The sequence below is a fragment of the Battus philenor genome, unplaced genomic scaffold, assembly GCF_028537555.1.
Source record: "Battus philenor isolate CCGP_79_NKW_IND1 unplaced genomic scaffold, ilBatPhil1.0.hap1 SCAF_10, whole genome shotgun sequence".
NCBI classification, from domain to species: domain Eukaryota; kingdom Metazoa; phylum Arthropoda; class Insecta; order Lepidoptera; family Papilionidae; genus Battus; species Battus philenor.
In genome coordinates, this window is record NW_027181662.1 from 643,355 (window position 1) to 668,379 (window position 25,025).

At 33.8% G+C, this 25,025-nt stretch overlaps 2 protein-coding genes across 2 annotated transcripts in view; one reads left to right on the plus strand and one right to left on the minus strand.

Moving 5' to 3' along the window:
* LOC137924205 (neuropeptide SIFamide receptor-like) overlaps positions 1 to 25,025 on the minus strand; it is a 150,141-nt gene that overhangs the window by 36,728 nt on the left and 88,388 nt on the right. The window lies entirely within an intron of this gene.
* LOC137924225 (cuticle protein 70, isoforms A and B-like) lies at positions 1,290 to 2,603 on the plus strand. The gene is made up of 2 exons (XM_068767600.1): positions 1,290 to 1,343; positions 2,171 to 2,603. Exons 1-2 carry the CDS (start codon positions 1,332 to 1,334, stop codon positions 2,588 to 2,590), a joined length of 432 nt encoding a protein of 143 aa, XP_068623701.1. The 5' UTR covers positions 1,290 to 1,331; the 3' UTR covers positions 2,591 to 2,603.

Below are 25,025 nucleotides of genomic sequence, written 5' to 3' on the forward strand. Positions count from 1 at the left end.
AAGATGTCTTCTGAGATCCAGGTTACTTCTACCAAGCTCTTTCTCTGTGATATAATTATAGCGATATGATTAAATACTCGATATATATGTTTGTAGTTTGAAATGGAATGATTAGATATATTTTTATTCATATGATTATATCTATTCTTCGCTATGTAATTATCAAATTAGATCTATTACTTTTATTACATTATTATTGCTTATACAAATTGACCATTAAAGTTAATCAAATAACAAGTTTGTTTATTTTTAAAATCGCTTACACGAACACATTGCAACCGGTCGCAGTGCTCGCGGCCGAAATGATCTTGGCATCGGCCCACATACCCAGTTGAGGCTCCATCTGCTTACGTATTTATATATTCATTATCTCCCAACTACAGCCTGAAGGCATTCGGTGATGTACGAAGTGAAAGCTTTTTTGGATGCGGCAGTTCGTAGGTTGCTTAAAAAATTTTTGATTATTTTAAAAATTACATTAAGTGTTTTTGTGCAATCTGCAGGTATATAGCGAGAGAAAGAAATGGCTAATGTAGCCTTATAGTACTGGAAAGCAGGCAACGAATAGAAAAGAACAACGTATCGCGACCACCTATAAGGTAAACAGATCTTATCAAGAAAGACGCTTCCAAATAGACTTAACAGAAATATGTTAGTCACTCATAAAAACTAAAGCCTTTATACATACACATGACGAACAATATCTATTTTCAAATACCGAACAAGAAATTTAACACACAAATTTAAAACAGATATTAGCATCCGTGGTGAAATTATGTATCCGATTTTTTTTGCTCAAGTTTCTGCTTGTCGCATTATTAAATAAGTCTCTTAGAATATTTTGTAACTTAAATATTACATTTTGTTAAATTAAATTCATTTCCATATTACCATCGTCATGTTGTACGCCAGTATCTGTGCGATCCCATGAAACCAACACGCGACAATACAGTCTAATAATAGTTATGATCAATGGTCTTAACTTTTGATAGAGAATATCTGATAGTATCTGATACAACTTAGATCAATTCCGATAACGCATAAAGAGGAAATGATTGTCTTTTTACCATTTAAAATATAGTACCTTTAACATCCGATGTATCTAAAGGCGTATAGTGTGCACATTTAATCATACGATGCCGCATCCACAAAAGCCCACCATTCGTAAATCATTGGCGCCGAGGTTCAAGTACGCAGTAAGTACGCGTGCACTCATTGTAAAATTTTGGCAGCACCGGTATAAATAGGGTGCGTTGGCGTGCATTTGTTAGATAATTCGGTCACTCCAAGTCGGACACACCTACTCCAAAACAAAAAAAACAACAGACATCATGCAGGGAATCGTGAGTACATTTTTTTCTTGTCACAGCTGCTTTTCGTTCCGTTTTAACATGCCAATCTATTTCTTCGTCGTCTACCATCAATTATTTATCTAAATCTACCATAACTTTTTACATAACATTTCTTCTCTTTTCTATTCAATCATCTGTGACTTAGCTGTCACTTATACGTAGTCAACCATTGCTTTTTTTGTCTACCGTATATTCATCTTAAATTTCCATCTCTATCTTATTTTACCATAACATCTCTCCTTCTTTCTATTTCGTCATCTCCGTCTTTGCTATTTCCTATATAACATTCTACCATCTGATATACTGCTAGCAACAATACCACTCTTGTCTGATCCATCACACGAACACTTGTGTTAGTAATCTAGCTGTACCTATCAACACACTGACAATTATGTCACTTATCGTTCAATTGCCTATATATGTCACTAAAGTAGTTTTACTAGAGAATAAATTCTTGAAAAATAGAAGACAGTTGCCAATCTAACTATACCTGACCTGGTGGATATTTTATAAAAGATTAAAACGATATTCCGAACACAAGCGTCTCTTGCTTTTTAAATCCAACTTCTTGTTTTAGGCTTTTCTGAAAAGTGAGGATTGTGACTAAGGTTTGTACTCAATTAATCTTGTTGTAACTTCAAGAGACATTTCTAGAATAGTCCATCAAGATTTACTTCCTAGTAATCCTTTAATATTGATCTATTTTAAAATTCTAGAAGTAACTACATGTGCAGATTGTTTTTTATGTCAAACTAGTCAAGGATGAATACAGCGCTGGTAAGAATTTAACAAACGATTAAAGTGTAATTAAACTTCAGGTTGTGTTCACCGCTCTCCTGGCTTGCGCTGCAGCCGCACCTGGACTCCTCTTATCCCACGCCACTCCTGTGGTCGCCGCCGTTCACGCTGCTCCGGTTGTACACGCTACCCCAGTGGTACATGCCGCCCCACTTGTCCACGCTGTCCCAGTGGTTGCAGCTAAAACCACTGTCACTAAGAGCAGCCAGGTCGTCAACCATGGATCTTCCGTCGTCGCTCCAGTAGTAGTGAAGACAGCCGTTCCAGTAGTTCATGCTGCTCCGATTGTCCACGCACCAGTCGTAGCTGCTGCCCCACTTGTACATGCTGTCCACACCCCAGTTGTGGTGAAAACTGCCCCAGCCGCAATCGCTCACAGTTCATCCGTGGTTCATCATGGTACAGTCGTCAAAGCCGTGCCGCTGGTAGCTGTTCATTAACTCAACGCCCAACAGTATTAATATCTTCGTGTAATTTAATAAAGCTAGTACCTCCATAATTTTTGATTTATTTAGAACTGTCCTGAACTCTCTTAACATACCTATCCACGTGGTGCTCTACAACACATACTCTCTATCTGAGCGAATGCTTACCTATCAGCTGCGTAATTATTGCCTAATCACACGCCTATAACTTTTAAACTGCACAAAAAAACTAAAAAACTAATCGTAAGAAAGAAGTAAGTATTAAACAATGAGATCAAAAATACACAAATTAAAAATAACGTGAGAGTGTACAATCACCTTTTTTAACTTACAGGCCTACAAGTTAAAATTCATTGCCAAGGTTAAATCTAACTGTATTATCAATATGTTACTTTGTAACAAACACAAAATCGGTAAAAGAATACTGAATTAAATAGAAAACGAAATTTTTAAATAAAATTACAAGCATTCATAATAAACTTTTGTTTATCACGTCGTTATTGTAAACGTTAAGTTTTAATATATATTTTAAACCATAATTATATATTGTTCAAGTATAAATTTTTGAATCGGCGCGTAAGGATAATGGCGTGTACCGAATTAGGTTACATCTTGGTGGTGTCTCACCTCCACCCAACGTGCATATAAGAGAGAGTAATAAAGAATATTAGAAGCTTCAATAAAACATAAACATATCTATACTCAACTTTTCTAGAAAATTACTTAAAAAATTTACGTTTACCGGTCAAATTAAAGCCAAAGGCATTTTCTTACAGTTAAGCATATGGACGTTCTGATTAAATGATCAAAATAAATGTAAAAAATAATCAACGTAAAAATTGTAGAATTCTATATGGAAGGCGAAGGAAGTGAACCAATGTATGAAAGGAAAGTATGTGAAAGGAATTAAAGACATTGAGAAGGACGAAAGATAAGGATGGTAACTGCTTATAATTATTCGAAAAATTATAATAAAAATAAACACCCTGTACACCCATGATAGGGGTTTGAACGAGAGGCTTCAAAAACGGAGCCAAAAAACAAAAACATTTTCTCGGCGTAGTGATAACTCAATGAAAGAAGGAATAAGTACATATCATAAAACTTCAAAATTAGAAATTATTAAATATCTACATATACTATCTCTAAATATATTTAATAATCAATTACAACATAAATAATTCCATCATCATGTCAAACACCAGCTTTGGAACTTTTTGAATGCGCAATGATTTCTTTATGAATGAATGAATGAACGAATGAACGAATAAATGAATGAATGAATGAACGAACAAACGAACGAATGAATGAATGAATGAATGAATGAATGAATGAATGAAAGAACGAACGAACGAACGAATGAATAATTGAATGAATGAATGAATGAATATGGGGAAGCGCATTTCAGAGAAGAATAAATTGCATTGCGCAGGAGTGAGTAAAGTTGGTACTATGGTAGCTTGAGAAGCAGTGTTTTCCTTGTGTTTACTAGTTACTAACTGGAATTTAACCAACAAGCTCTTACTTACGTTTTACTTACACCTATAAAGCCTTTGGTACTACCTTTAATCATGATAAACCAGTCAACATTTATCTCTAAACTTTCACGACCGTATTTCTCCATTGATAACATATTGCAAAATCGTAACACGTTGTCTAGATATGCCGCGTCAAAGATTCCTTTACCCAAGCAACACATGTATTTAGGCATTCCTTCGGCGAACGCGTGTAGTGTAAAGTGTAAACAGAGACTTTGAGATTGTACAAGAAATATTTTTACATTCTTATTACTTTTAAATATTTTACATATTTTTATTGTCATTGCAGTGTAAATAGGTTTGGATATTAGAAAAATTTTATATACATAAGAAAATGGAATATGGAACTTAAAAGGCACTAAATATAAAAAAATGTATATTTAGTAAGTTTATTAAATGAGCGTATAATGTAAAAATCTAATCAAGTCAAGATAAAAGTAGTTTTAAAATTTATAATTGTAGATAAAAGAAAGAATGTTTAAAAAAAAACAGGACTAATGAAAAAGAATCCAATACGGATAGGCGTTCAGAGAGCTCAGAAATCTCTTCTCGTCCAAAATAAGGCAATGTCTGAAGACGAAGGTCTATGAACAATGTGTTGCAGGTGATGACATATAAGTTCGAGACGTGGTCACTTACGATGGGCCTCGTAAAAAAGCTCTAGGCGAAATAGAATCAGGAATGGGGAGAATCGCAGAAGAACCAAGATCACCGACGTAGCTCGAAGAATCACTCGTCTGTAGTGGCAGTGGGCAGGACATATCGCTCGTACAACCAATGGCCTTTGGGGCCGAAAGGTTCTCAAGCGGCGAGCACTTGTCGGTAGACGTGGCATTGGTAGGCTTCCCACAGGTGGTCCGACGACATATTAAAGGTCACTGGAAATCGCTGGATGCAAGCAGTGCAAGACCAGTCATCATGACGATCTTCGCTGGAGGCTTATATCTAAGTATTAATAATAATTTAAATTAACATAAAAGTATTTACATGTACTATATATGTATTATTTAGGCAGTGGTAGCTCAACGGTGGGGAACTGAAATTTGCGATCGTAGGTCACTAGTTCGAATTTCGCGATAAAATTTTATACAATTCTCTCTTACTCACTATCGCATTATTTTATAGGATTTCTACTCCTCAGAAAAGTTTCCAGAGAATAAGAAGCAGTGAACTTTGCATACCGTAATTCCATACTGCAATCGCCAAAACGCCTACCAAGCTAGGCGATTATTATATATCATCCTCTAGATATTTTTGATGGAAACGGATATAAATCTTTATTGTACTCGATATTTATTAGAAAGCGCAATTAAAAAACATACGTAACCATTTGTTGAGCTCACAACATACTTTAAAACGTGTATCATCGCGTTTTATGTTCAGTTTATCATAGAGAAAGGTTTTTACAATTATTTTATTACCAACGCATGGAAATTCTAGATCAATCCGAACCTTTCTAGTAGCGAAATAAAATTTTAACATTTTCAATTGTGAGAGTTTTCCAATTTAAAAGGCTCTGTACATTTATTAATCTGTACTTGTACAATGCTGGATATTTTAACGATCCACACTAAATAGGATAGTAGAGGAAAATGTTGGGCGAATTTGTTTTTCTCGGAACGTACGCAGAGCGGGGAGGAAAATTCACAGTAATATATGATCACATTTACAATGTATCATAAAAAATTATAAATAGTCTTATTATATTGTGCCTTGGAATTATTTAAAATTTATATAAATGTCGTTGAAATAGCTTAAGTAGTGTTTATAAGGATTATGTTTAATATGTTACTTTAATTTTTCAATAGATGGCGTTGCCTTAGTTTATATAATCACGATTTTTTTGAAGACGATTCATTGGATTTTTTCACTACCTATATAGTGGTTTTATTTTGGTGCGTGGGATTCTTTATAAGAATCCAGACATAATTACAGTTTCGAAGAATCTTCATAAAATTGATTATGGACAGTACAAATTTCTATAAAATTGATAGCAGAGAAACAAAGTGGAAAATTCCGTTCTTGTAGCAAAGATTCTTTATATGAGGGTCGTACCTCTCAACACTCGCAGTTGGACTCAACTCGACAATCTTTGTAATTAAAAAATAAAACAACAAACAAGTAACAATGGTAACAGATCGACTCGTATATTTTAGTTAATTTCATAGCTTTCTCTCTTACGTTGTTTTATTATGGGGCACAGAAGATATTAATTCTATATTTATTTTACTCAAATATCTGTACCGGATATATATATGGTCAATGTACAATATACAACTATATTTCATACGACATTCCAATAACTTTGAAACCTATATTGACAGAAGAGGTCTTACTACTTAAAGGTTATATTTTTTTATTTAACTGTATTGTAGTCGTTTCAGCTGATAGATGCCCACTACAAATCACAGACTTACCCCTAAGATATCTATATTGTATATATGGTTTTTTATGGTAATGTACTGCGATATCGAACCAAAAACCCGGAGATCCGCAGAAGTACCAAAGTCACGAAAGTACTCGAAGAATTGCTCGTCTGAAATGGCAGTTGGTAAGGCACATCACTCACGTAACCACCGGCTGCGCAGTTAAACCTTTAACTGGAAGACACGGCGTGTGTAAGCCTCCACTTGGAGAATCCATAACTTTGTTAAGGTTGCGAGAAGTTGCTAGATGCGAGCAGGACAAAACCATTAAGATGTTCTTTAAGGGATGCATATGCCTACCAGTAGGAATCAATCCGCTTAAAAGAGGAAGAATGTATATATATATATATATATATATATATATATATATATAAGTAGTATACTTAGATACGAGGTTATTGACCTGGGCAGCTTCCGCAGGCTGTTGGGCACGTCCGCCCTCATACTCTAACACCTCGCACATGTATATATATATATATATATATATATATATATATATATATATATGTAATCAATATATTTTTTTCCACTTTACAGGATTATTGAATATCGGTGTAAAAGCTACAAATAGGTGAAGATATAGACCAGTTGCCAGATAAAAAAATCATCAAACATTTTTAATATTTATAATAAAATGTTTATATATTTCAATAAAAAAACATAATCCCTATCACTTCAAATACAGCGATCATTCTCAAATATTTTACATTTTTTTCTAATGTGACTGTTTACAACTAGAGGGAAAGATAGTAAACAATAGCTTATATACGTTAAACAGAATTTTTAAAATGATTATTGTATTTTATTATCATTACGTTGTTTATTAATTTTTGGATAGTATGTTTCATACATGAATTGACAGCGAATTCTATATACAGGCTACACTTAGGTAGCCCAGTGATAGAGGACTTAGACTTGCAATTGAAGGTAGCGGGTTCAATTCCTGATCCCAATTACTTATATAGGTTTACACACACAAGTTTTTAAATGATGTGCAGTATTTTCATAATTCAGATTGCAGGAAGTCGATGCGAGCGGTGCTATGACTATTTATTAATAATAATTTAAATTAATATAAAATTAATAATATGTATATTTAAATTGTTAGTGGGGAATTGTAGCCCAGAGGTGGGACGTTGAGATTTGCGACCGTAGGTCACGGATTCAATTCCCGGGATAAAATCTTATATAATTCTCACTTTGTCACTTTCGCATTTATTATATAGGATTACTATTACCCACAAGTTTCTAGAGGATGGCTCGCAGTATCTTCTGCGTACCATAATACCAGACTGCGATCGCCAACCAGCCTGCCAGGCCTGGCAATAATAGTATATCCCCTCATATATATATTTAGGAGAGGTCTATGCTATGACTAATACTTGCATACTTCTAAAGCCTTTACATATATTTATAATCACTGTATCTAATATATAAAATTCTCGCGTCACGGTGTTCAAATTTGAACTCCTCCAAAACGGCTTGACCGATTTTTACCAAATTTTACATGCGTATTCAGTATATCTGAGAATCGGCTACTATCTATTTTCCATACCCCTAAGTGATAAGGGTGGTCCACCACTAAATTTTATTTTTAATTTTTTAGACAATTTTTTTGGTTTTTATTTTATTATGATACAGCATACAAAAATACATACAAATCTAAATTTTCACTCCTCTACGATCAACCCTTATCTTACATTTGTTAATTAAAAACTTTAATTTTTTTTGCAAAACAACGTTTGCGGGATCAGCTAGTATTCATATAAATATCTTAAAGAGTACTTATATCATATTAAATGTAAGATATATTCACGAGGAAGTCTTCAATACCACTATTTTACGTAATTACATAAATATCCTCAAATTCTTACACCGTCAAGAATGTGATTAGAGATTTAGAATGAATATCTTACTATATTTAGTTTAAATCGTCTACCGTATTTGGTGACTCGATTGAGTCACGTTACAAATATATATAGCTGACAGATTTGGGAACAGTTCATTTGGTGCAGAATTTAAGTTATAACATCATCTCTGGAGGTGAAGAAAAATGATTAGATTTGTGAGTATTGGTATGTTTTATACTTACACGTGAGACCAGGGGCTTAACCTATAGTGCAGGGTGTGCAATGCAAACGGCGCCGCCGTCTCAAAGAGCGCCTCGGCTGTCCCTGAGACAGCTAAGAGCATCGTCTTGGACCATCATGGTACAACAATGCTCTGTGTTTGGCACTAATCGGTGTAACATAACTCCTGAAAATGCCCCGTGGAGGCGTGAGACACGTGTTGAGTAATTTGACGATGTCGGTTGTGTGATTAGCATTGTTTGCCGCATACGCATTTATCAGCGGGCTGGCGGGCGGTGCATTTTGTTACACGACTACCACTGCATGTGCGGAAGTGGCTAAATATTGGTCGTTTTCTTACTTATGATGGACTTCTGCGAGGTAACGCCTGATTCCATTAAACATAAATATGACAGAAGCGGTCAGCCAGCAACATTTTGTTTCAACTCGAAATAAAACTTATTTCACGTAATTAAGCAAAGTTAGTAATTATAGCCCCAGGGGGAAGAGGTTCAGGCCTAGGGGCGCTATGGTTTTATTGCACACGGGCGTTAAACCAGCTAAAGCCGCCCCTGCGTGAGACGAGTGTATTTACAAATATTTCTTTTGTCATTTACTTTGCCTTTTACGCAGGATTTAACATCTCTCTCTCTGGATTTATTTAATATAGGCAAATCATTTGATCTCTTTTAACGAAATTTACAATAACATATACTTGCATATACAATACCTATTTACGCTAGACTTGAAGACTATCAAGTTATAGCTGGCATGAAACAATAAGCCTGTTCCATACTTTGAGACTTCAATAGTAATAGTATGAAGGTCGTAAATCCGTGTCTTGGTATCAGATTGAGGAAAAGAAATGGAGAAATAATTGATGTCACACCAACGCATACACTTCTCAAGAAAATCAACAGCCTGAATATAGAACCTTTTTAATCCAATAGTATCAGCGGCGAACTATTCTACGCAATATACAGCCTGTGCACAGTCAATTCAACTTAATTCGGCTTCAATTGTCATAATAATAGAATATTATGTTTGACATACTATTATTTTATCATTACAGTTAACCTTGGCAATCCTGATCACGGTTCATGGAGCACCAGCACCAGCTCCGAAGCCAGGGTACCTGCTGCCTCCATTGCTGCCGATATATCACCCCCCGATATTGAAGCTAGCTCACGTCATACATTCACCAGTCCATATATCCCACAGTCCATTGTACCACCCAGTGCTTCCAATATCAGCTCTTCATTCGCCCTGGTGGTGGTAATTGGATGATTTATCTGACGTGTTTATAATATGTCAAAGATTATTTTGTCTATAACCATAACTACGGATGAATGTATTTTATATTATGTTATAGATATAAATCTATGGTATCAAGTACTGTTTAGATGTTGTAATTTTTTTATTATTTTTTTATATTTGGAACACACGCTTTATTATGTATACAAATCATTAATAGTAGGATCGTTTTCAAATAATAATAATAATATATAATAATAATAAACGAATATATATATATATATATATATATATATATATATATACACGTGGATAATGAATTTTTGTCTGTATGTCCTTAATGGGATCATAAACTACGCATTTGATCAGATCAAATTTTTATCAACATTATTGTGCGTAATCCCAGGAAGGTTTTTACTTTTTTTTGTTAAAATATTACTCTAATTGCATTGAATATTTGTGTAATGTATTTCTTAATGAAATAAAATGTTTTTTAAAATGATCACTTACGAAAATATATTTTCTTTTTCGTATAATGTAAGAGTTAGTAATAGTTTATTATATATGTTATGTAACATACATTAAAACGTACCCTAGTTTTCTTTGATCAAGTCATTATTTGAATAATACTTTACCGACTTCCCTGGACAGTCTATTGTGCGAATCTTCGATATTCTTCCTCCCGTTGCTTCATCAGTATCATCATCACTGCTCGTGTTCTCTGTATCCTCTAAGCCACTGTGTATTTTCGTTATTTCCTCGTCTAGATAACCTTAATGACATCCATATTCACTCGAGCTAATTCTTTATTACGTTCCATGGTAATAGAGACCAAAAACTATAACTTTTCTAGAATTTTTACCGCTGTCAAATTCGAACCAAGACAGCTAACGCATTCCGGTTCGTGGTTGCATATTGGTTTCAGATAAGAAAGTCTATTCTGCGTTTATACGGGTCGACAAAATATAGGACTCCTGGAAAAGGAGGAGGAAATAAACAAAAAAGTACAACGCAAACACATCAAGACATTTTTCCATCTCACACAACTGCTAAGATGACACGGGTACTGCAAGCAGTACCTGTACCAATTTAAAATAATCGACAACGATACTGACCAATATGACGGCTCCAGAGTACAGATTTTACACCACTTACTCAAACACTGCTCCGTTTTCGAATCCAAAAGACGTAATCACGTGACTTTACGCGAAAAACTTGATATACCTCCGTTCAATTTACCGAACCTTCACAGGAAAAATTTACTGCAGAATCTTTTTATGAGTTGACCCGGCATATTGTCTTAAACTATAAAGCATTTAACGGTCTGTAGCGCTTAGACAGTGACTTCAAATAGTGCAGAAATTAATGTATAATTGAGTAATAGTCTTAAATACGCATTTATCAGCGGGCTGGCGGGCGGTACACTTTGTTGCACGACTACCACTGCATGTGCGGAAGTGGCTAAATATTGGTCCTTTTTCTACTTAGGATGGACTTTCGCAAGGTAACGCCTGATTCCAATAAATATTTAAATGATATTGTTCATATTTATAAATTTTATATATAAGAAAAATTGTAAGTGATAACAAGATGCCGTCGTGACAGCTGCGAGAAGAAAGATCCGAATCAAATAGCGGTAATCACAAAACACCCTAGATACAAATTAGAATTAATAAAAAAACTGCATTTAGACTTTATAATATTGTAAAAACAGAACCCGTGTCGAAGGAACAAAAGTAAACAAGTGCCAATGAAGTGGTAAGAGATAGTCGCCTCTCTCGAGTGTGTGTCAAAGAATTATTTGCATAAACTATTTATCATTAATACTCGGCACAGATTCATTTTGTATCAATGTCTAAACAATTTAGTGCAGATTAGCGCCGCTAGGGAATAGTCTAATCATTCTATATTCTGGGGCACCAGCCATCCGTCTTGTTTCGGGATAAATTAATGAATCCGCCCAAGCCCGCGCTGTCTGCTCCGCTCTTGACCTTGTTATTTAGAAATAGTTAATACGTTTCGGGGTGAGAATAATTCTTGTAACTACCCGACATTCATCTTGATCGAGTGAAGGGGAAACATGGTTCGGAACGAGAAATACAATACATAGATATTTAAATATATGTATATCCGTTATTTGCTTATTGTTAGACAGAGATAGGAAAGCTGTAAGGCTTGAATATTTAATGGAATCAGGCGTTACCTCGCGGAAGTCCATCCTAAGTAAGAAAAGGACCAATATTTAGCCACTTCCGCACATGCAGTGGTAGTCGTGCAATGAAATGCACCGCCCGCCAGCCCGCTGATAAATACGTATGCGGCAAACAATGCAAATCACACAGCCGCCAATACCAAATTACTCAAGACGTGTTTCACCCCTCCACGGGGCATCTTTAGAAGTTATGTTACACCAGGATGCAGGCGGTGCATTTCATTGCACGACTACCACTGCATGTGCGGAAGTGGCTAAATATTGGTCCTTTTCTTACTGTAAGGCTTGGAAACCAAATGGCTAAGATACTTCAGGAAAACCCCCACAGCCATATATTTTAAGTTGACCACGTTTTCATATTTTGAAGGAGAGTTCTACAATATTTTCTATTATTATGCTTTTATTACACGTAGGAAATATTTCAGTACATTATTCAAAGTGTATAACAATGTAATGTAATATCCAATGAACAACCCAACAATGTTTACACCATGAATTTCGTATGAAGATCTCTGCAATTTTTTATATATGCAACACTTACTCAAGTTTCATCATCAAGTGCATTTACCCTTTCCAATCCAATGTCGAGTGTCACTCGACACTGATTTTGTTCCACAAGCTCCAATGTCGAGTGACACTCGACATGGTGTAATACTTCTTTTTGCGGAAAATTTAAAAACAGGAAAGATTTTTGTTACTAATATTTTTGAATCACGAATGAACGAAACATATTCCAGAATCGCAAGATACTATAATTCAATTAAATTATATCGATGCTACATAACAGCCTTGGAGTGGAAATAGTTAATCCTTATTAATTCCTTTTAAGAAATATCCAGAGATCTTGAGCTCCAAGTCAATAGACTAAACATCGTAATCAAGAATATTACGCAGGTTATTTTCGCGTAAGAATTTGTTTACGCAGGACGGATTTTCTTTAGATAGCTTTACTTAATTTGAAAAGTTATTGAGTAGTCATTTGATATCGGCTTGTAGGGCCTTCATTTAATTTCTTGTTTACTAAATGTTTATACAAATTTTAATATTTCCCGTTCTTCGTAGGACAGAGTTTTGAGCGCTAAATGGCATTAGTTACCAAATTTAATACGTTCACTGCGGGCCCAATTTTGAAGAACTTTCAGCTGGTGCGGCTGAGGTCGAATCAGCCTCAAGCTGAACTTCCTAGTAGTGCGGTTGAGGCCTTTTCTGCCTCATGTTCATCAATATTTTTTTACAATATTGAGTCAATGCTTCGCAGACATAAAGAAAGCTATATTTGTCTTTGTCATACCTCATACGGTTGAGTGTAAACAGCCGCCGCACTAGAGAGAAAACACGAGTTTTACGCGCCGCACCAGTGCAAAGTTTACCATGAGGCTGAATCGACCTCAAGCCGCAGTGAACGTGTTAAGATATATACGTTGGTTCTTATTGTACTCTGCGAAAATTTAAATGTATATATATTTTTCAACAATGTCATGTATTAAAAAATTAGTTAAATTCATTTATAATTTTTTGTAAAAATTAAGACAAAATAATGTTAATTTTAACATCATTGAAACATTTAATAGAACTTTTATTGATCGACAACTCATTCTGACATCTATTTTATTTTTGAGTCTACTTCACTTCGCAAGGTGTTGGTTGTATAGAAGAATCAGGAAGAAACTCAACAACAACACATCTTTTAATCGTTTAACAATACAGATTTATACATATACACTTTATTAGATATAGCCTAAATGAAATCAAAATAGTTAGGCGACATCACTGCCAAGGATTCCTGTCACATTTGTTTATTGAATAATATGCCTTTTTCGTCTATTTACTATAAAATGCGTTTTTAATTTTGTAAATGGAAGTTAAATAATGTTTTGCGGATTTTCTAAAAAAAATATCTAAAAATCAGGTTCCGTTTATTACAAATGAATTATATGTAGTTTATGTAGTATATATATTTAGAGATGTAATGGCGAAATTAATTCTTTATAGACATTCTCTACCTGTCAATCCAGACTTAGTAGAATTAAGCCGTAGGCAATATTTACTTACTGATATCTTCCATTCATTACTTTTTTTTCTGTTATTATTTTTAACTTTTATTCTCATATTATCTTTAATTCCTTTTCTAACCTCTCCTTTCGTAGATTGCCTCTCTTTCGTCGCCTTTCTGCCGAACTCTACATTTTGTTTTTTACGTTTATTTGCTTTAGTTTAATATTAATATTATTTTATTTCCTTATTAACTATATCACAGTTTATTTTTGGTCGACTTTTAAAATTATCAAAGTTTATTACAACTCTCATTTTTTAATTTATTTTTTATTATTTCAAATATACTCTATATTTTTTGCTCTTATCTTAGATACTGTGACCTTTCTATAGATGTCTAGGAATATCTGGCGACTTTCCTTATTGCTGACATACAGGCAAGGGTTTCTTTCTCAATCTTCTTTTGCAACTAGTTCTAGTTCTTCTATTCATCTACTCTTTGCGGGGATTAAGTGCATCACGGTCTTGCCCACACCTGGGCAAAAGGTGCTTGAGGGATTTTACTTGAGCTTAAGCCTATGAAGGTACTGGGAGAATCTCCCGTGCTCCGTAAATATCTGGACCATGAAAGTGTCCAATATAATCTGCCTACCCTATATATTGCAATTTGATTAATTATTGAAATATTTTTGGACATGGACATGATGTTATATTTCTCAACAAGATCAAATGCAAATGACCATGAGAACATCTAAAACGCCAACCAAGTCTTGAAACTATTTATAAACAGTTGTAACTTCCTTTGACTCATCTAAACAGTTTTCCTTCTCACGAAAGACACTAAATCTATTTCCTTGCAACCATTGCGAAATCGATTATCATTTTTACAGTTAAAAGGGTCTACGGCATTGAAATGAAAGCATTCGTTTGCAACGTTTTATTCAAGATGGAATACAGAATTTTAATTGTAAGTTACTCTTTTTTTTACCTATTTTCTTTGTTAAATGTTTTATTAAATTTTACAAATTGAGAGCAGTGGTAGTTTAGTGATAGAGAACTGAGACTTTGAACGTAATTCGCGGGTTCGATTCCTGGGATATAATCTTATATAATTCACACTTGTGCAATAATTATATAATATTGCCAGTGCTTACAAATATATTTTGATTGCCAGCAGCGTCTTCTGCGTACCATAATACCACATTGCGATTGCCAACCCGCCTAAGACAAACATGGCGATTGTGGTATATCCCCCCTTAGACATTTCTAGGGGAGGCCTATGCCTAGCAGTAGGCGTCTTTGTAATAAAACAGATGACAGCGAAATTGATTTCGTATTTAAATATTTCACTTAAATTGACATTATCTAATAGATTCAGCGTTATTTTGCGGAAGTCCATCATAAGTAAGAATAGAACGTGCGCATTTATAAGCAGGCTGGCGGGTGGTGCACTTTATTGCACGACTACTGCTGCATGGCGGAAGTAGCTATATATTGGTTCTTTTCTTACTAAATCAATATTAGTTCTTGATCATTTTTATAGGCGATTTAGATCAATGTTTCCCAACATGTGGCCTGGGCTCCACAGGGAGCAATTTAATTGCTAAGGGAGCAATTCAAAAATTGACTCTACACGAGTTTGACCCCTTTTGCTTTAGGAAGTGAAGTATATAAGGAAAGTATGGAAAGGAATGAAAAATATTGTAAAGGAGATTAGAAGAAAGAATGTAAGAAATTGTGAAGGACGAAAGATGAGTATGGAAATAAAAACAAAAATAAAAATTTATTTAGTAAGTTGAACAAGGAGTAATAAAATCGGGATCATAGAGAAAATACGAAGCCTATAGTATAGATCATTTATATGGAAAAATATATGTCTATTGATCCATATTAGAAAAGTTTACAATAGATAATCTCAACGAGTTATCCGCGAAATAAGTGATTTTTTTGCTTCTATAAAATGAGAGATATGGCGACGAGTCGATCCCGTATTCAACGTGACGGTCCTAGCCGATCGCAGGTCGTCGACCCCGGAATCACGTCAGCCAAAACCAATGTTGTCCTCCGACAGGAATTATTACTATGCTGATAAAGATGTCCCGCTATCCGATAGGCTTTGTTACTTTGTTTTTTTTATCTCGAAGACTGCGTCAACAAATCGTTTGGTTACCCTTGTTATATTTTCACTATGGTATTTAAAAACACTTTATTCGTCATACGTAAACATACGCTATTCAATTCAGTCTAACACCGTTCAAATTTGCGGTTAAAAATTCGCAGCGGAAGTTCTTGTAGTCGCAGATATTTGAAATTTTTTAAAAATATTTTTAAAAATCGATTTTTAAAAACATTACAACCGTACGGCGAAATAAAAGTCAAGAAAGTTTGTTTGAGGTGTGTGTTGAAAGTGAAGTAAAGATTTCCGATTTTTCCGAATAAAAAGGAACATATGAGGACGTAAACCAAAGGTTTAAAAATAGTGATTTTAAAAAAGGTTCTGTTCAGATGATCGACACGTCAGATCTGAGTTTTACCATACATATTAAATGGTCTAATATTACCTATTTAATTTAAATACATATAGACGGGACGAATATATTCCCAAAGTATACTAATAAAGTTGTTTACAATATATAACTCTTGGAAGTCAAAATTCTTTGACATTTTTGTAAAATATTATTAAAAGCATACAAGTACAAATTTCTGTAAAATACAGTTAATTCATTTTTGCTTCTCATAAATACATTATGTGCGTGCAAATCATTAATCTTTATGTAAACATACAATTCATATTATATAGTAAGAATCTATAGTTTATATTTTGATTCCTTTATATTTTGTGATACAGTTTTGCATTGTTATCTTATTAATTCTTCTTATCTTTATTCTTTATTCTTAAAACTCATGTCTGTCTTGATACGTATTGTCAAAATAGATGCAGTAGTTTTAGTAGATCTTCGTATAGATAAGCTTAAAACTAGAAGAATAACTTTTGTTCTAGAGAATAAAGATGAGTGTTTACTAGATAATCAAGGATATACCGGCCAAGAACCTTAGCAGGAGGTTTCCTGGTGGAATTGCGGCACCGGTTTACCAGGCGCCGCTGAATAAATTTGTTGTACGATTTTGCCACTAAAAAGTTGAAGCCTTCGACAAAATTAAAAAAAAATCATGAATAGAAAAAAACAGACGCTTTGCAAATATTATAGACAGTCTTACCAACCTAGGAAAAAAAATTATGTCTGTTTCGCGCGGGAGTTGTAAATTACAATTTCATCTTACTTTTTAATTACAAAGAAGCATTAGCATTTGTATATATCCAAGGTTTATATCTTGGAGAGTGAAACCTTGAAAACACTTCTTTCCTTATGCAATTTAAAAATATATAAAACCTTCGACTGTACATCGTAAACTTGGAAATAACGGTAATTGATTTTATTATTCACGAATAATAGTACTGTTCAATTAAAAAAGGTCCTTTTTAATAGCATCTTGTTACGTAAGTATTTTATCGTAAAAATTCAATTGAGATGGTCATAACAAATATAATTAAATTTTTAATTTACGATTATTAAGTCGATTTTTAAATATTACATTAATGTAGGAACAAATCGCACGTCCAACCTATAAACGCAAGAATAACTTCTTTCTTTTAACGATATATACCACATACACCTAAGTTAATATACCGTAGAAAATAAGCATAGAAATAAATTGTACTATAATATATAAAAAGCATAGGCTTAAGTAAATTCTTGCACTATTTAATATTTTGTAATAACATACACCTAAGGAATACACCAATACCTCGCTTTGCTTCGTTTCGTTTTCGTTTTTTTCCAAGTTGCGTCGCTGCTTAATTAGTACGAATTTTCACTTTGCGTCGTTAGATTTTCGAGGTTGCGTTGTTTTGGGTTCGAGTCTTTAATTTTTTTTTTTTTGAAATTTTGTTTTTTTTTCCAAAAAATGTCAACACTTTCGTTTCTAATTGCGCATGCCATCTAAACTCGGGGATTCTCTTTCTAACTAAAAATCAACGCAATTTTAATACAGTTTTATGTTCACTTTGTTTTGCTAACTTAGTGTGTTGTAATGTAGTGTGTTGTGCTTTTTTTAAAATAGAATAATAAATTTATATAAATTTCAACGTGTTGTTTCTGGTTACAAAAAAGGTATATATTTTTCCAATTTATTTATTGGCAGAATTATAAAATTTTTGTTTTTAAATGTTTACTTTGTTCAATTTTCTTTTTAAAAAGTAGTAGTTTCATAACCCTGGAACCTATCTTCGATCTTTACATGGTTTGCTGTAGAAAATCTTAATTCACTTTGCGGCGTTTCAATTTGCGTCGTGTTTTTTCGGAACGTAACCACGACGCATAGTGAGATATTGGTGTATAGCATAAGACGCAGTTGTAATAAATAGACATAAGATATAAGGAATGACATGAAGAATGAATGGAAAACTATGTATGTAAATTAAAGAAAGAATAACGAGAACGACCGATTTTGTGACGTATAAAAGAAGAAAGAGTGCAAGATGTAAATTATAAAAAAAATATTTACCCTAAAAACTAAACCACAATAAATACAATTAAAAAACTTTTAAGTTAAACCGTTTTTGATACCCATGTTGTGGTGGTTGTGGAAAAATATGTACCTAGTCCGCCGTATTGGAACGGCGTCCATCTTGAATTTTAAATTTTGACATAATCATCGTGTTTTACTAGTGTAGCCCTTTCATTTGATACCCATATTGAGGGGGTTAAGGAAAAAAACGTAATCTGCCATTTTGTATCGGCGGCCATCTTAGATTTATAATGTTATTGATTTTATTATATTGTATTGTCATCTAAATTAAATGTGTGTACAAAATTTCAGATCAATCTGACAACGGGGAGGTGTTTAAATTTCAATTTCTAATTTTAATCCAAATAAATTCCGTACGGGTCGAACTAAATAAAACCGTTTAAAAAACCTATGATCGCTGGGGCCGAAAGATTTTCTATTGGTGTCATAATAGGCAGACCGTCGCTATAGTTATGTATAGTATAGATATGAACGCAGGCGATCTCTGTAAGAGCCCTATGCCTTGCAGTGAGCATCCATCAGCTGAAAATTAAACATCAATTTATTCTGTAGTAATAATTTGAAAGTGAAACGCAAAATGTTTTATTAATTTTGATTCACGCTGTTAAGTATATATATAAGTATAATAAGTTAACTTTTTTCTGTGGTCACTTTTCCTTCTTTTCAGCTCATAAGCGCCCACTGAAAGGCAAAAGCCTCTCCCTAAAGATATATAAAGGCTATAGGCTGAAAGTCATCATGTAGTAACAACTTTGTTAACATCGCAATGTTTATATGAATATTGAACTCTTGGAGAATATACATATAAGTACAGTGTACACTTTTTCATATAACATAAAGAGGAAGAGTATGCTTAATTTGGCTTTACACAGGATGTTCAAGATGTTCAGAAGTTGGTAAATGATTATTATCATTTTAGCCGTAACGTTATCCAATAAGACCGGTGTAGTGAAGCCTTAATAAGGTAGACTTTTTACCTGATGGGTCATCACAATGTCAATCGATAGAAGACCAATGCAAGGTATAGATGTCTCCCAAAGATCATCACGGTTTCCGTTACCACACCGCCTACCCGACTAGAGACAGGACCCACCAATGCCGCATCTGCTTAGTGGATAGTAATATGCAATTAAACTTTTATATTACAGGTACTAGCATGTCTATCGCTTTTCGCACCGGTGATCACGAAACCAATCACCATCTACACCTCCGAGCCAGTTAAATTAGAACAAATCCCACCAAAAAAGGAACCGGAAAAACCCAAACCAACAGAGCATACCATACACGCCTATTTCCATACGGTACTGGAACCAAAAGCAGAGGAGGTCAAAAAACCTGCGGAACCAAATGTCGCAGTGAACACCTTACCTCCGTTCTATATGATGTATTCGCCGTACGGCTCAATGTCCTCGATGCGACAGTTTAATTTTGTGAACAATCCATTTCCTTTTATGTATAGATTGAAAATGTTTTATCAAATGTTTGGTTAATAATTAAATTGAAATTGTTATGATCTGTTATTTAATCTCTCTGACCACAGTTTTTTTTTTTTCAATAAATTAATATCTCATATTTTATATTATTTAATCTCTTTAAACCTACACAACCACATGCACTGACACACTCTCCGAAGGTTTCAAACCTCTGACCTGAAAATATACTACAACGAAATCTAATGGTTTATTTATTGTCTCATTAGATTTCAGTGATTTTTTGATTAATCAGATTGCACATATAGCATAACCCAGCGGTGGACTAGATCGTGGTGCACGCAATAAATATTCCCAAAAAGATGGGATTGCGAAATGGAGTTGAAGGTTGTGTGAGAAGTGACACTGTCGCCTCCCTCATGGAAGATAAAGACCACCGTCTTATTTTCCTGAGATATAGTCACAAAATAGGAAAGGAGATTGGAAAGGTGATTTATAAGAAATGTAATTATAAGGTCGGGTAAAGCGAAACGAAAAAGAATGTACCTAAATAATAAAGTAAAGACAGAACTAAACAAAAATAAGTGTAGGAACAAAATTTTAAACAACAAATGAAGGTAGGCAGGTTATGTGTGAAAGGATTTTGAATAAAAGACAAAAAAATGGAAGAAAGTAAAGACTGAAAAAGATGATATAGTGGTAGAGATAGTGTACGACGAGAGAAGACAATGCGAATAAAAAGTGATGTAAAACTCATTAATATAAAAGTCTCAATCATAGTTTTAAGATAGGTTTTACAATGAGAGGCCTCCAAAAATGGTTGCAGTTTAAAAGATATTATATAAAATACTTAGCGATAATGCAACCTAATCCCTGAATAGCAAGCTGACCTCGCACCTTCACCAAGATCACCCCAGAACACAGAACACACCACTCTCTTTCCAGACACACAACATTGCAAGCGCCGTTATTATAGCAATATTCACTCTACCTGCGATACCAATGCACACAAAATTGCTTTTGACACAACAAAGTCTGACATCATATATTACACATCACGATCTGTTTCTGGGAGATGCCTTCCAATTCTAAAGCCGGGATCATCGTTGGCGATACGAGATAGGATCCTTATCCTACTTTAGATTGACCAGTGATCTACGCTGCCATCTTCAACCACAAACATATATCACTTACACATATAAAGCAATTGGAATACACCTTTCCAGTAGGATTTTTATAAGTTCACGGATGGAAGGTTCTGTGAACTTAATTCCTATGAAGCTGTAAAAGCCTTCCGGGCTTATAACGAAGACATTTCCGGAACAATAGTGACAACATTGCAGTTAGAATAATAAAAAATATAGGTAAATAAAGTGCGATGTAGAAAGCACGTAAATAAAGAAATTGATAATAATAATAAACATAAAATTGGACTTCTCTGTAAGGAAGGCGAAGGAAGTGAGGCGATGTATAGAAAGGAATGAAAGACATTGAAGAGGACGAAAGATAATTATGGAAATTGATTAAAATTATGATGTAAATAAAGACCCCTGTCCACCTATGATAGGTTGAACTAGAGGTCTTAAAATTGGTGCCAGAAATAAAATCTTAACATTAATATTTTACAATCTTTACCAACGTTTATTTTACAGCAATATTTTAATCATTTAGACACTTTTAAAAACTTAATTTATTATTCAACTTCAAAAACCAAAAAAAATGTAAATTGTTTTTACATATAATAAAATTAGAGTAACTTGAAAAGACAGTTTATTTAAAAGCCATTAGGATTCTAAGCGTATTTCTCTAAGGACAAAGTCTTTAAATAACATTCAGACAGATTTTATTGTTTTAAAAGTTTTTAAGTGCCTATTACCTTGTAGTGGAAAACTCAATTATCGAAAAATCTGATAATCGTTCTCTTAAACATTCAAGACATTAATTCCATCAGTTCGTTCACTCCCTGTAATTAGAGGACCAACTATTCAATAATTTCCCTCCTCAATTCTCTCTCGTTTTAATTAAATCGATCGTGACTTGATTTTAAACTCTTTTAGTAGTTTCTAAATAGTTAAGGATATTTTAAATTTAGATTATCTGTTTTATCTTTCCGTATTTAAAGAATTTTAAGGTAAATCGATGTTAGGAAAATAATGATTATTTAAAAAACAGGCTTATAAAAGTAAATGAAACGAATTGTGCTCATTATTACTATAAAAAAACTTGATTTTTTACTATATTTTAAACAAAATTTATTAAATATCTAATGGATTCAGGCGTTGTTTTTGCGGAAGTCCTTCTTAAGTAAGAAAAGGACCATCTGTCCTATCTTGGAGACATAGGAATAAATGATGAATCTAAAGAATGGAACAGAAATAAAAAATAAAATAGATCAAAATAGTCACGTAGCATTTCTGAAGGAATACAACAGAAGCGAAGTGCATATGTGATATGAACATGAAAACATATAAGCACTCAAATAAATCATATTGTTTATGATACTCGCTCCGAGCATAGCGCCCATTGCTATATATATATATATATATATATATATATATATATATATTTACACATATACTATATTTAATAGGGAGAGCCTCAGACCGTGTCCCTCAGAGGTGCTATCTCATATGATATTTAGTGATAAATGGGACTCTCAAAAGAACGACGAACGACTCACAAGACGATAGAGCAATAGAAGACGTTTATTAATACTGATTAATACAAAGTAACTACGTTGTAATACCTTTATACGGGTTCCTACTTTCATCTAGTCAGGCCTGTGCGCTGGTGGTAGAGATCGACTTCTGGTCATTTCAGTGAATCTCTCAAAGCGGGCCGCAGGGCATGGTTCCGTCTATTTTCGCTCAGCGTCTAGTCTATTTTTATAACATTACACAAACAATCACACATATATTACTCACGACAAGGTGACAGTCTTAAAAGGCAGTAATTAAATCAACTGCAGCAATTCAACGTTGAAATTCAAGATCAAGGCCAACGCCATAGAAACTAGATTGTAGAAATACTCGGTCTAGGTTATTTAAAGGTCTGTACGTTACCTGTTCAAGTGTAGGTTAGGATATACAACTCACTGAAGTAATAGAACTAATTTTAAATCTTTTTCAAATAAAACTTCTAAAAACTATCACAAAACATTGGATACTTAAAATCAAGCATGTTAAGATAACATTAGATCATTTTATAATTGGTAACAAATATTATTTTACAATGGTTCAAGTTTGATAATATATCCTAGTGGATCCTACTCCAGTGGTAGAAGGAAGTCCATAATACCATACTACAACAGCCAACCCGTCTGCCTAGCGTAGCGATTATGGTATATCCTGCCATAGATATATTTAGGGAGACCTATACCTTGCAGGGGTCGCCTATGGACTGAACCAACGACATATGTAAGAATATATGATAGGAAACCTGTCTTTACTTGACAAACACTTTAAGAGATCTAAAATCAAAAACAAGATGACATAAGAAAATAGTTTGCTAGTTGAAGTTTGAAAAGAAGTCAATTAGAAGACTGTACCAATAAAAATCTAGTTCAATCAATATGCTATAGTATTTAACCTTTTATATGCATACAGTAATATAATAAAATTTAATTTACATGAAATATAATTATTATTTAGTTTCAACTTGTATTTTTGATGTAAATATTACGTATCTTTAGTATGTTATAATTCGTTTTCAATTTTTTTTTTAAATCTGTTTACTAATTATTATTAAAAATTTCAGTGTAAATTGAAATTTAACAATTTATTTAAAATTATAAATCACAGATATGAAGGCAATGCGATAATTTATATCTAACGCAATCGTTCAACATCTGTTTTCTATTACGGGATAAAGTCAACGTTGTTGTTGAAGCTAATTTATATGAACATTTATCTTTGTAATATTTTTGTATGACAATAAACAAAACACCAATGGTTGCCTAGTAGAAGAGGGTTGTGATTTGCCTTATGTTTGACTTCCATTACATGAAATGTTCCTTCTCTTCTCATCTCTTTCCTTCTTCGACTGTAAATTTAAGACCTTAACTCCTCCGAAATTTATCTCCACTTTTATCAGTTTTGAGTAGTGATAATTCATTTGCTACCACCATCTCAATACCCTTCCAAAACTCAGAATCAGGCGTTACCTTGCGGAAGTCCATCCTAAGTAAGAAAAGGACCAATATTTAGCCACTTCCGCACATGCAATGCGAATCACGTTGCGGTGGTGCGGTGGCGGTTGTGTGATTCGCGTTGTTTGCCGCATACGCATTTATCAGCGGGCTGGCGGGCGGTGCATTTATTGCACGACTACCACTGCATGTGCGGAAGTGGCTAAATATTGATACTTTTCTTACTATTTTGGTCACATGGTTTTCATTCTTACACTATGAATCTTGTTTTCTGACAATGCTTCCGACTTATTTATATAGGAGTGTTATTACCCACTTGTATATCTTTAGGCTCCTTGAAGTGACATCTACCAGCTTTCTCCCTGTTGCCCTATAGCTACCAATAATTATGACTCCCTTGATGGTAAGATAAGGTAAGGTTTCTGCTTCATAGGATAGAAAATTAAGAGCACATTGGTCAAATATATGTTTGCTGGTACACGCTGTATCTTATTAAATTCTTAAATTGTAATAAAATTTTATGACTTTAAAAACTTCACAAGTATATTTCAAGTTAGCCTATACTGTTACAATTTATTTAATTCGATATTTTCGGACAATTTGTTAAAACAAGTGTAATATAGACTAATTTGGAATTTTAAATGGTAATTGTTATATTTTGCATAATGGCGACCTTAATTTTGTTTATTATTTCAACGAGGACTTCACTAGCGAGCAGCGAGGTCTGTCATCGCTGACCTCTCAAGCTTGTACATGACGTTTTAGCTTTTAAATTTCAAGGCTTCTTGTTTC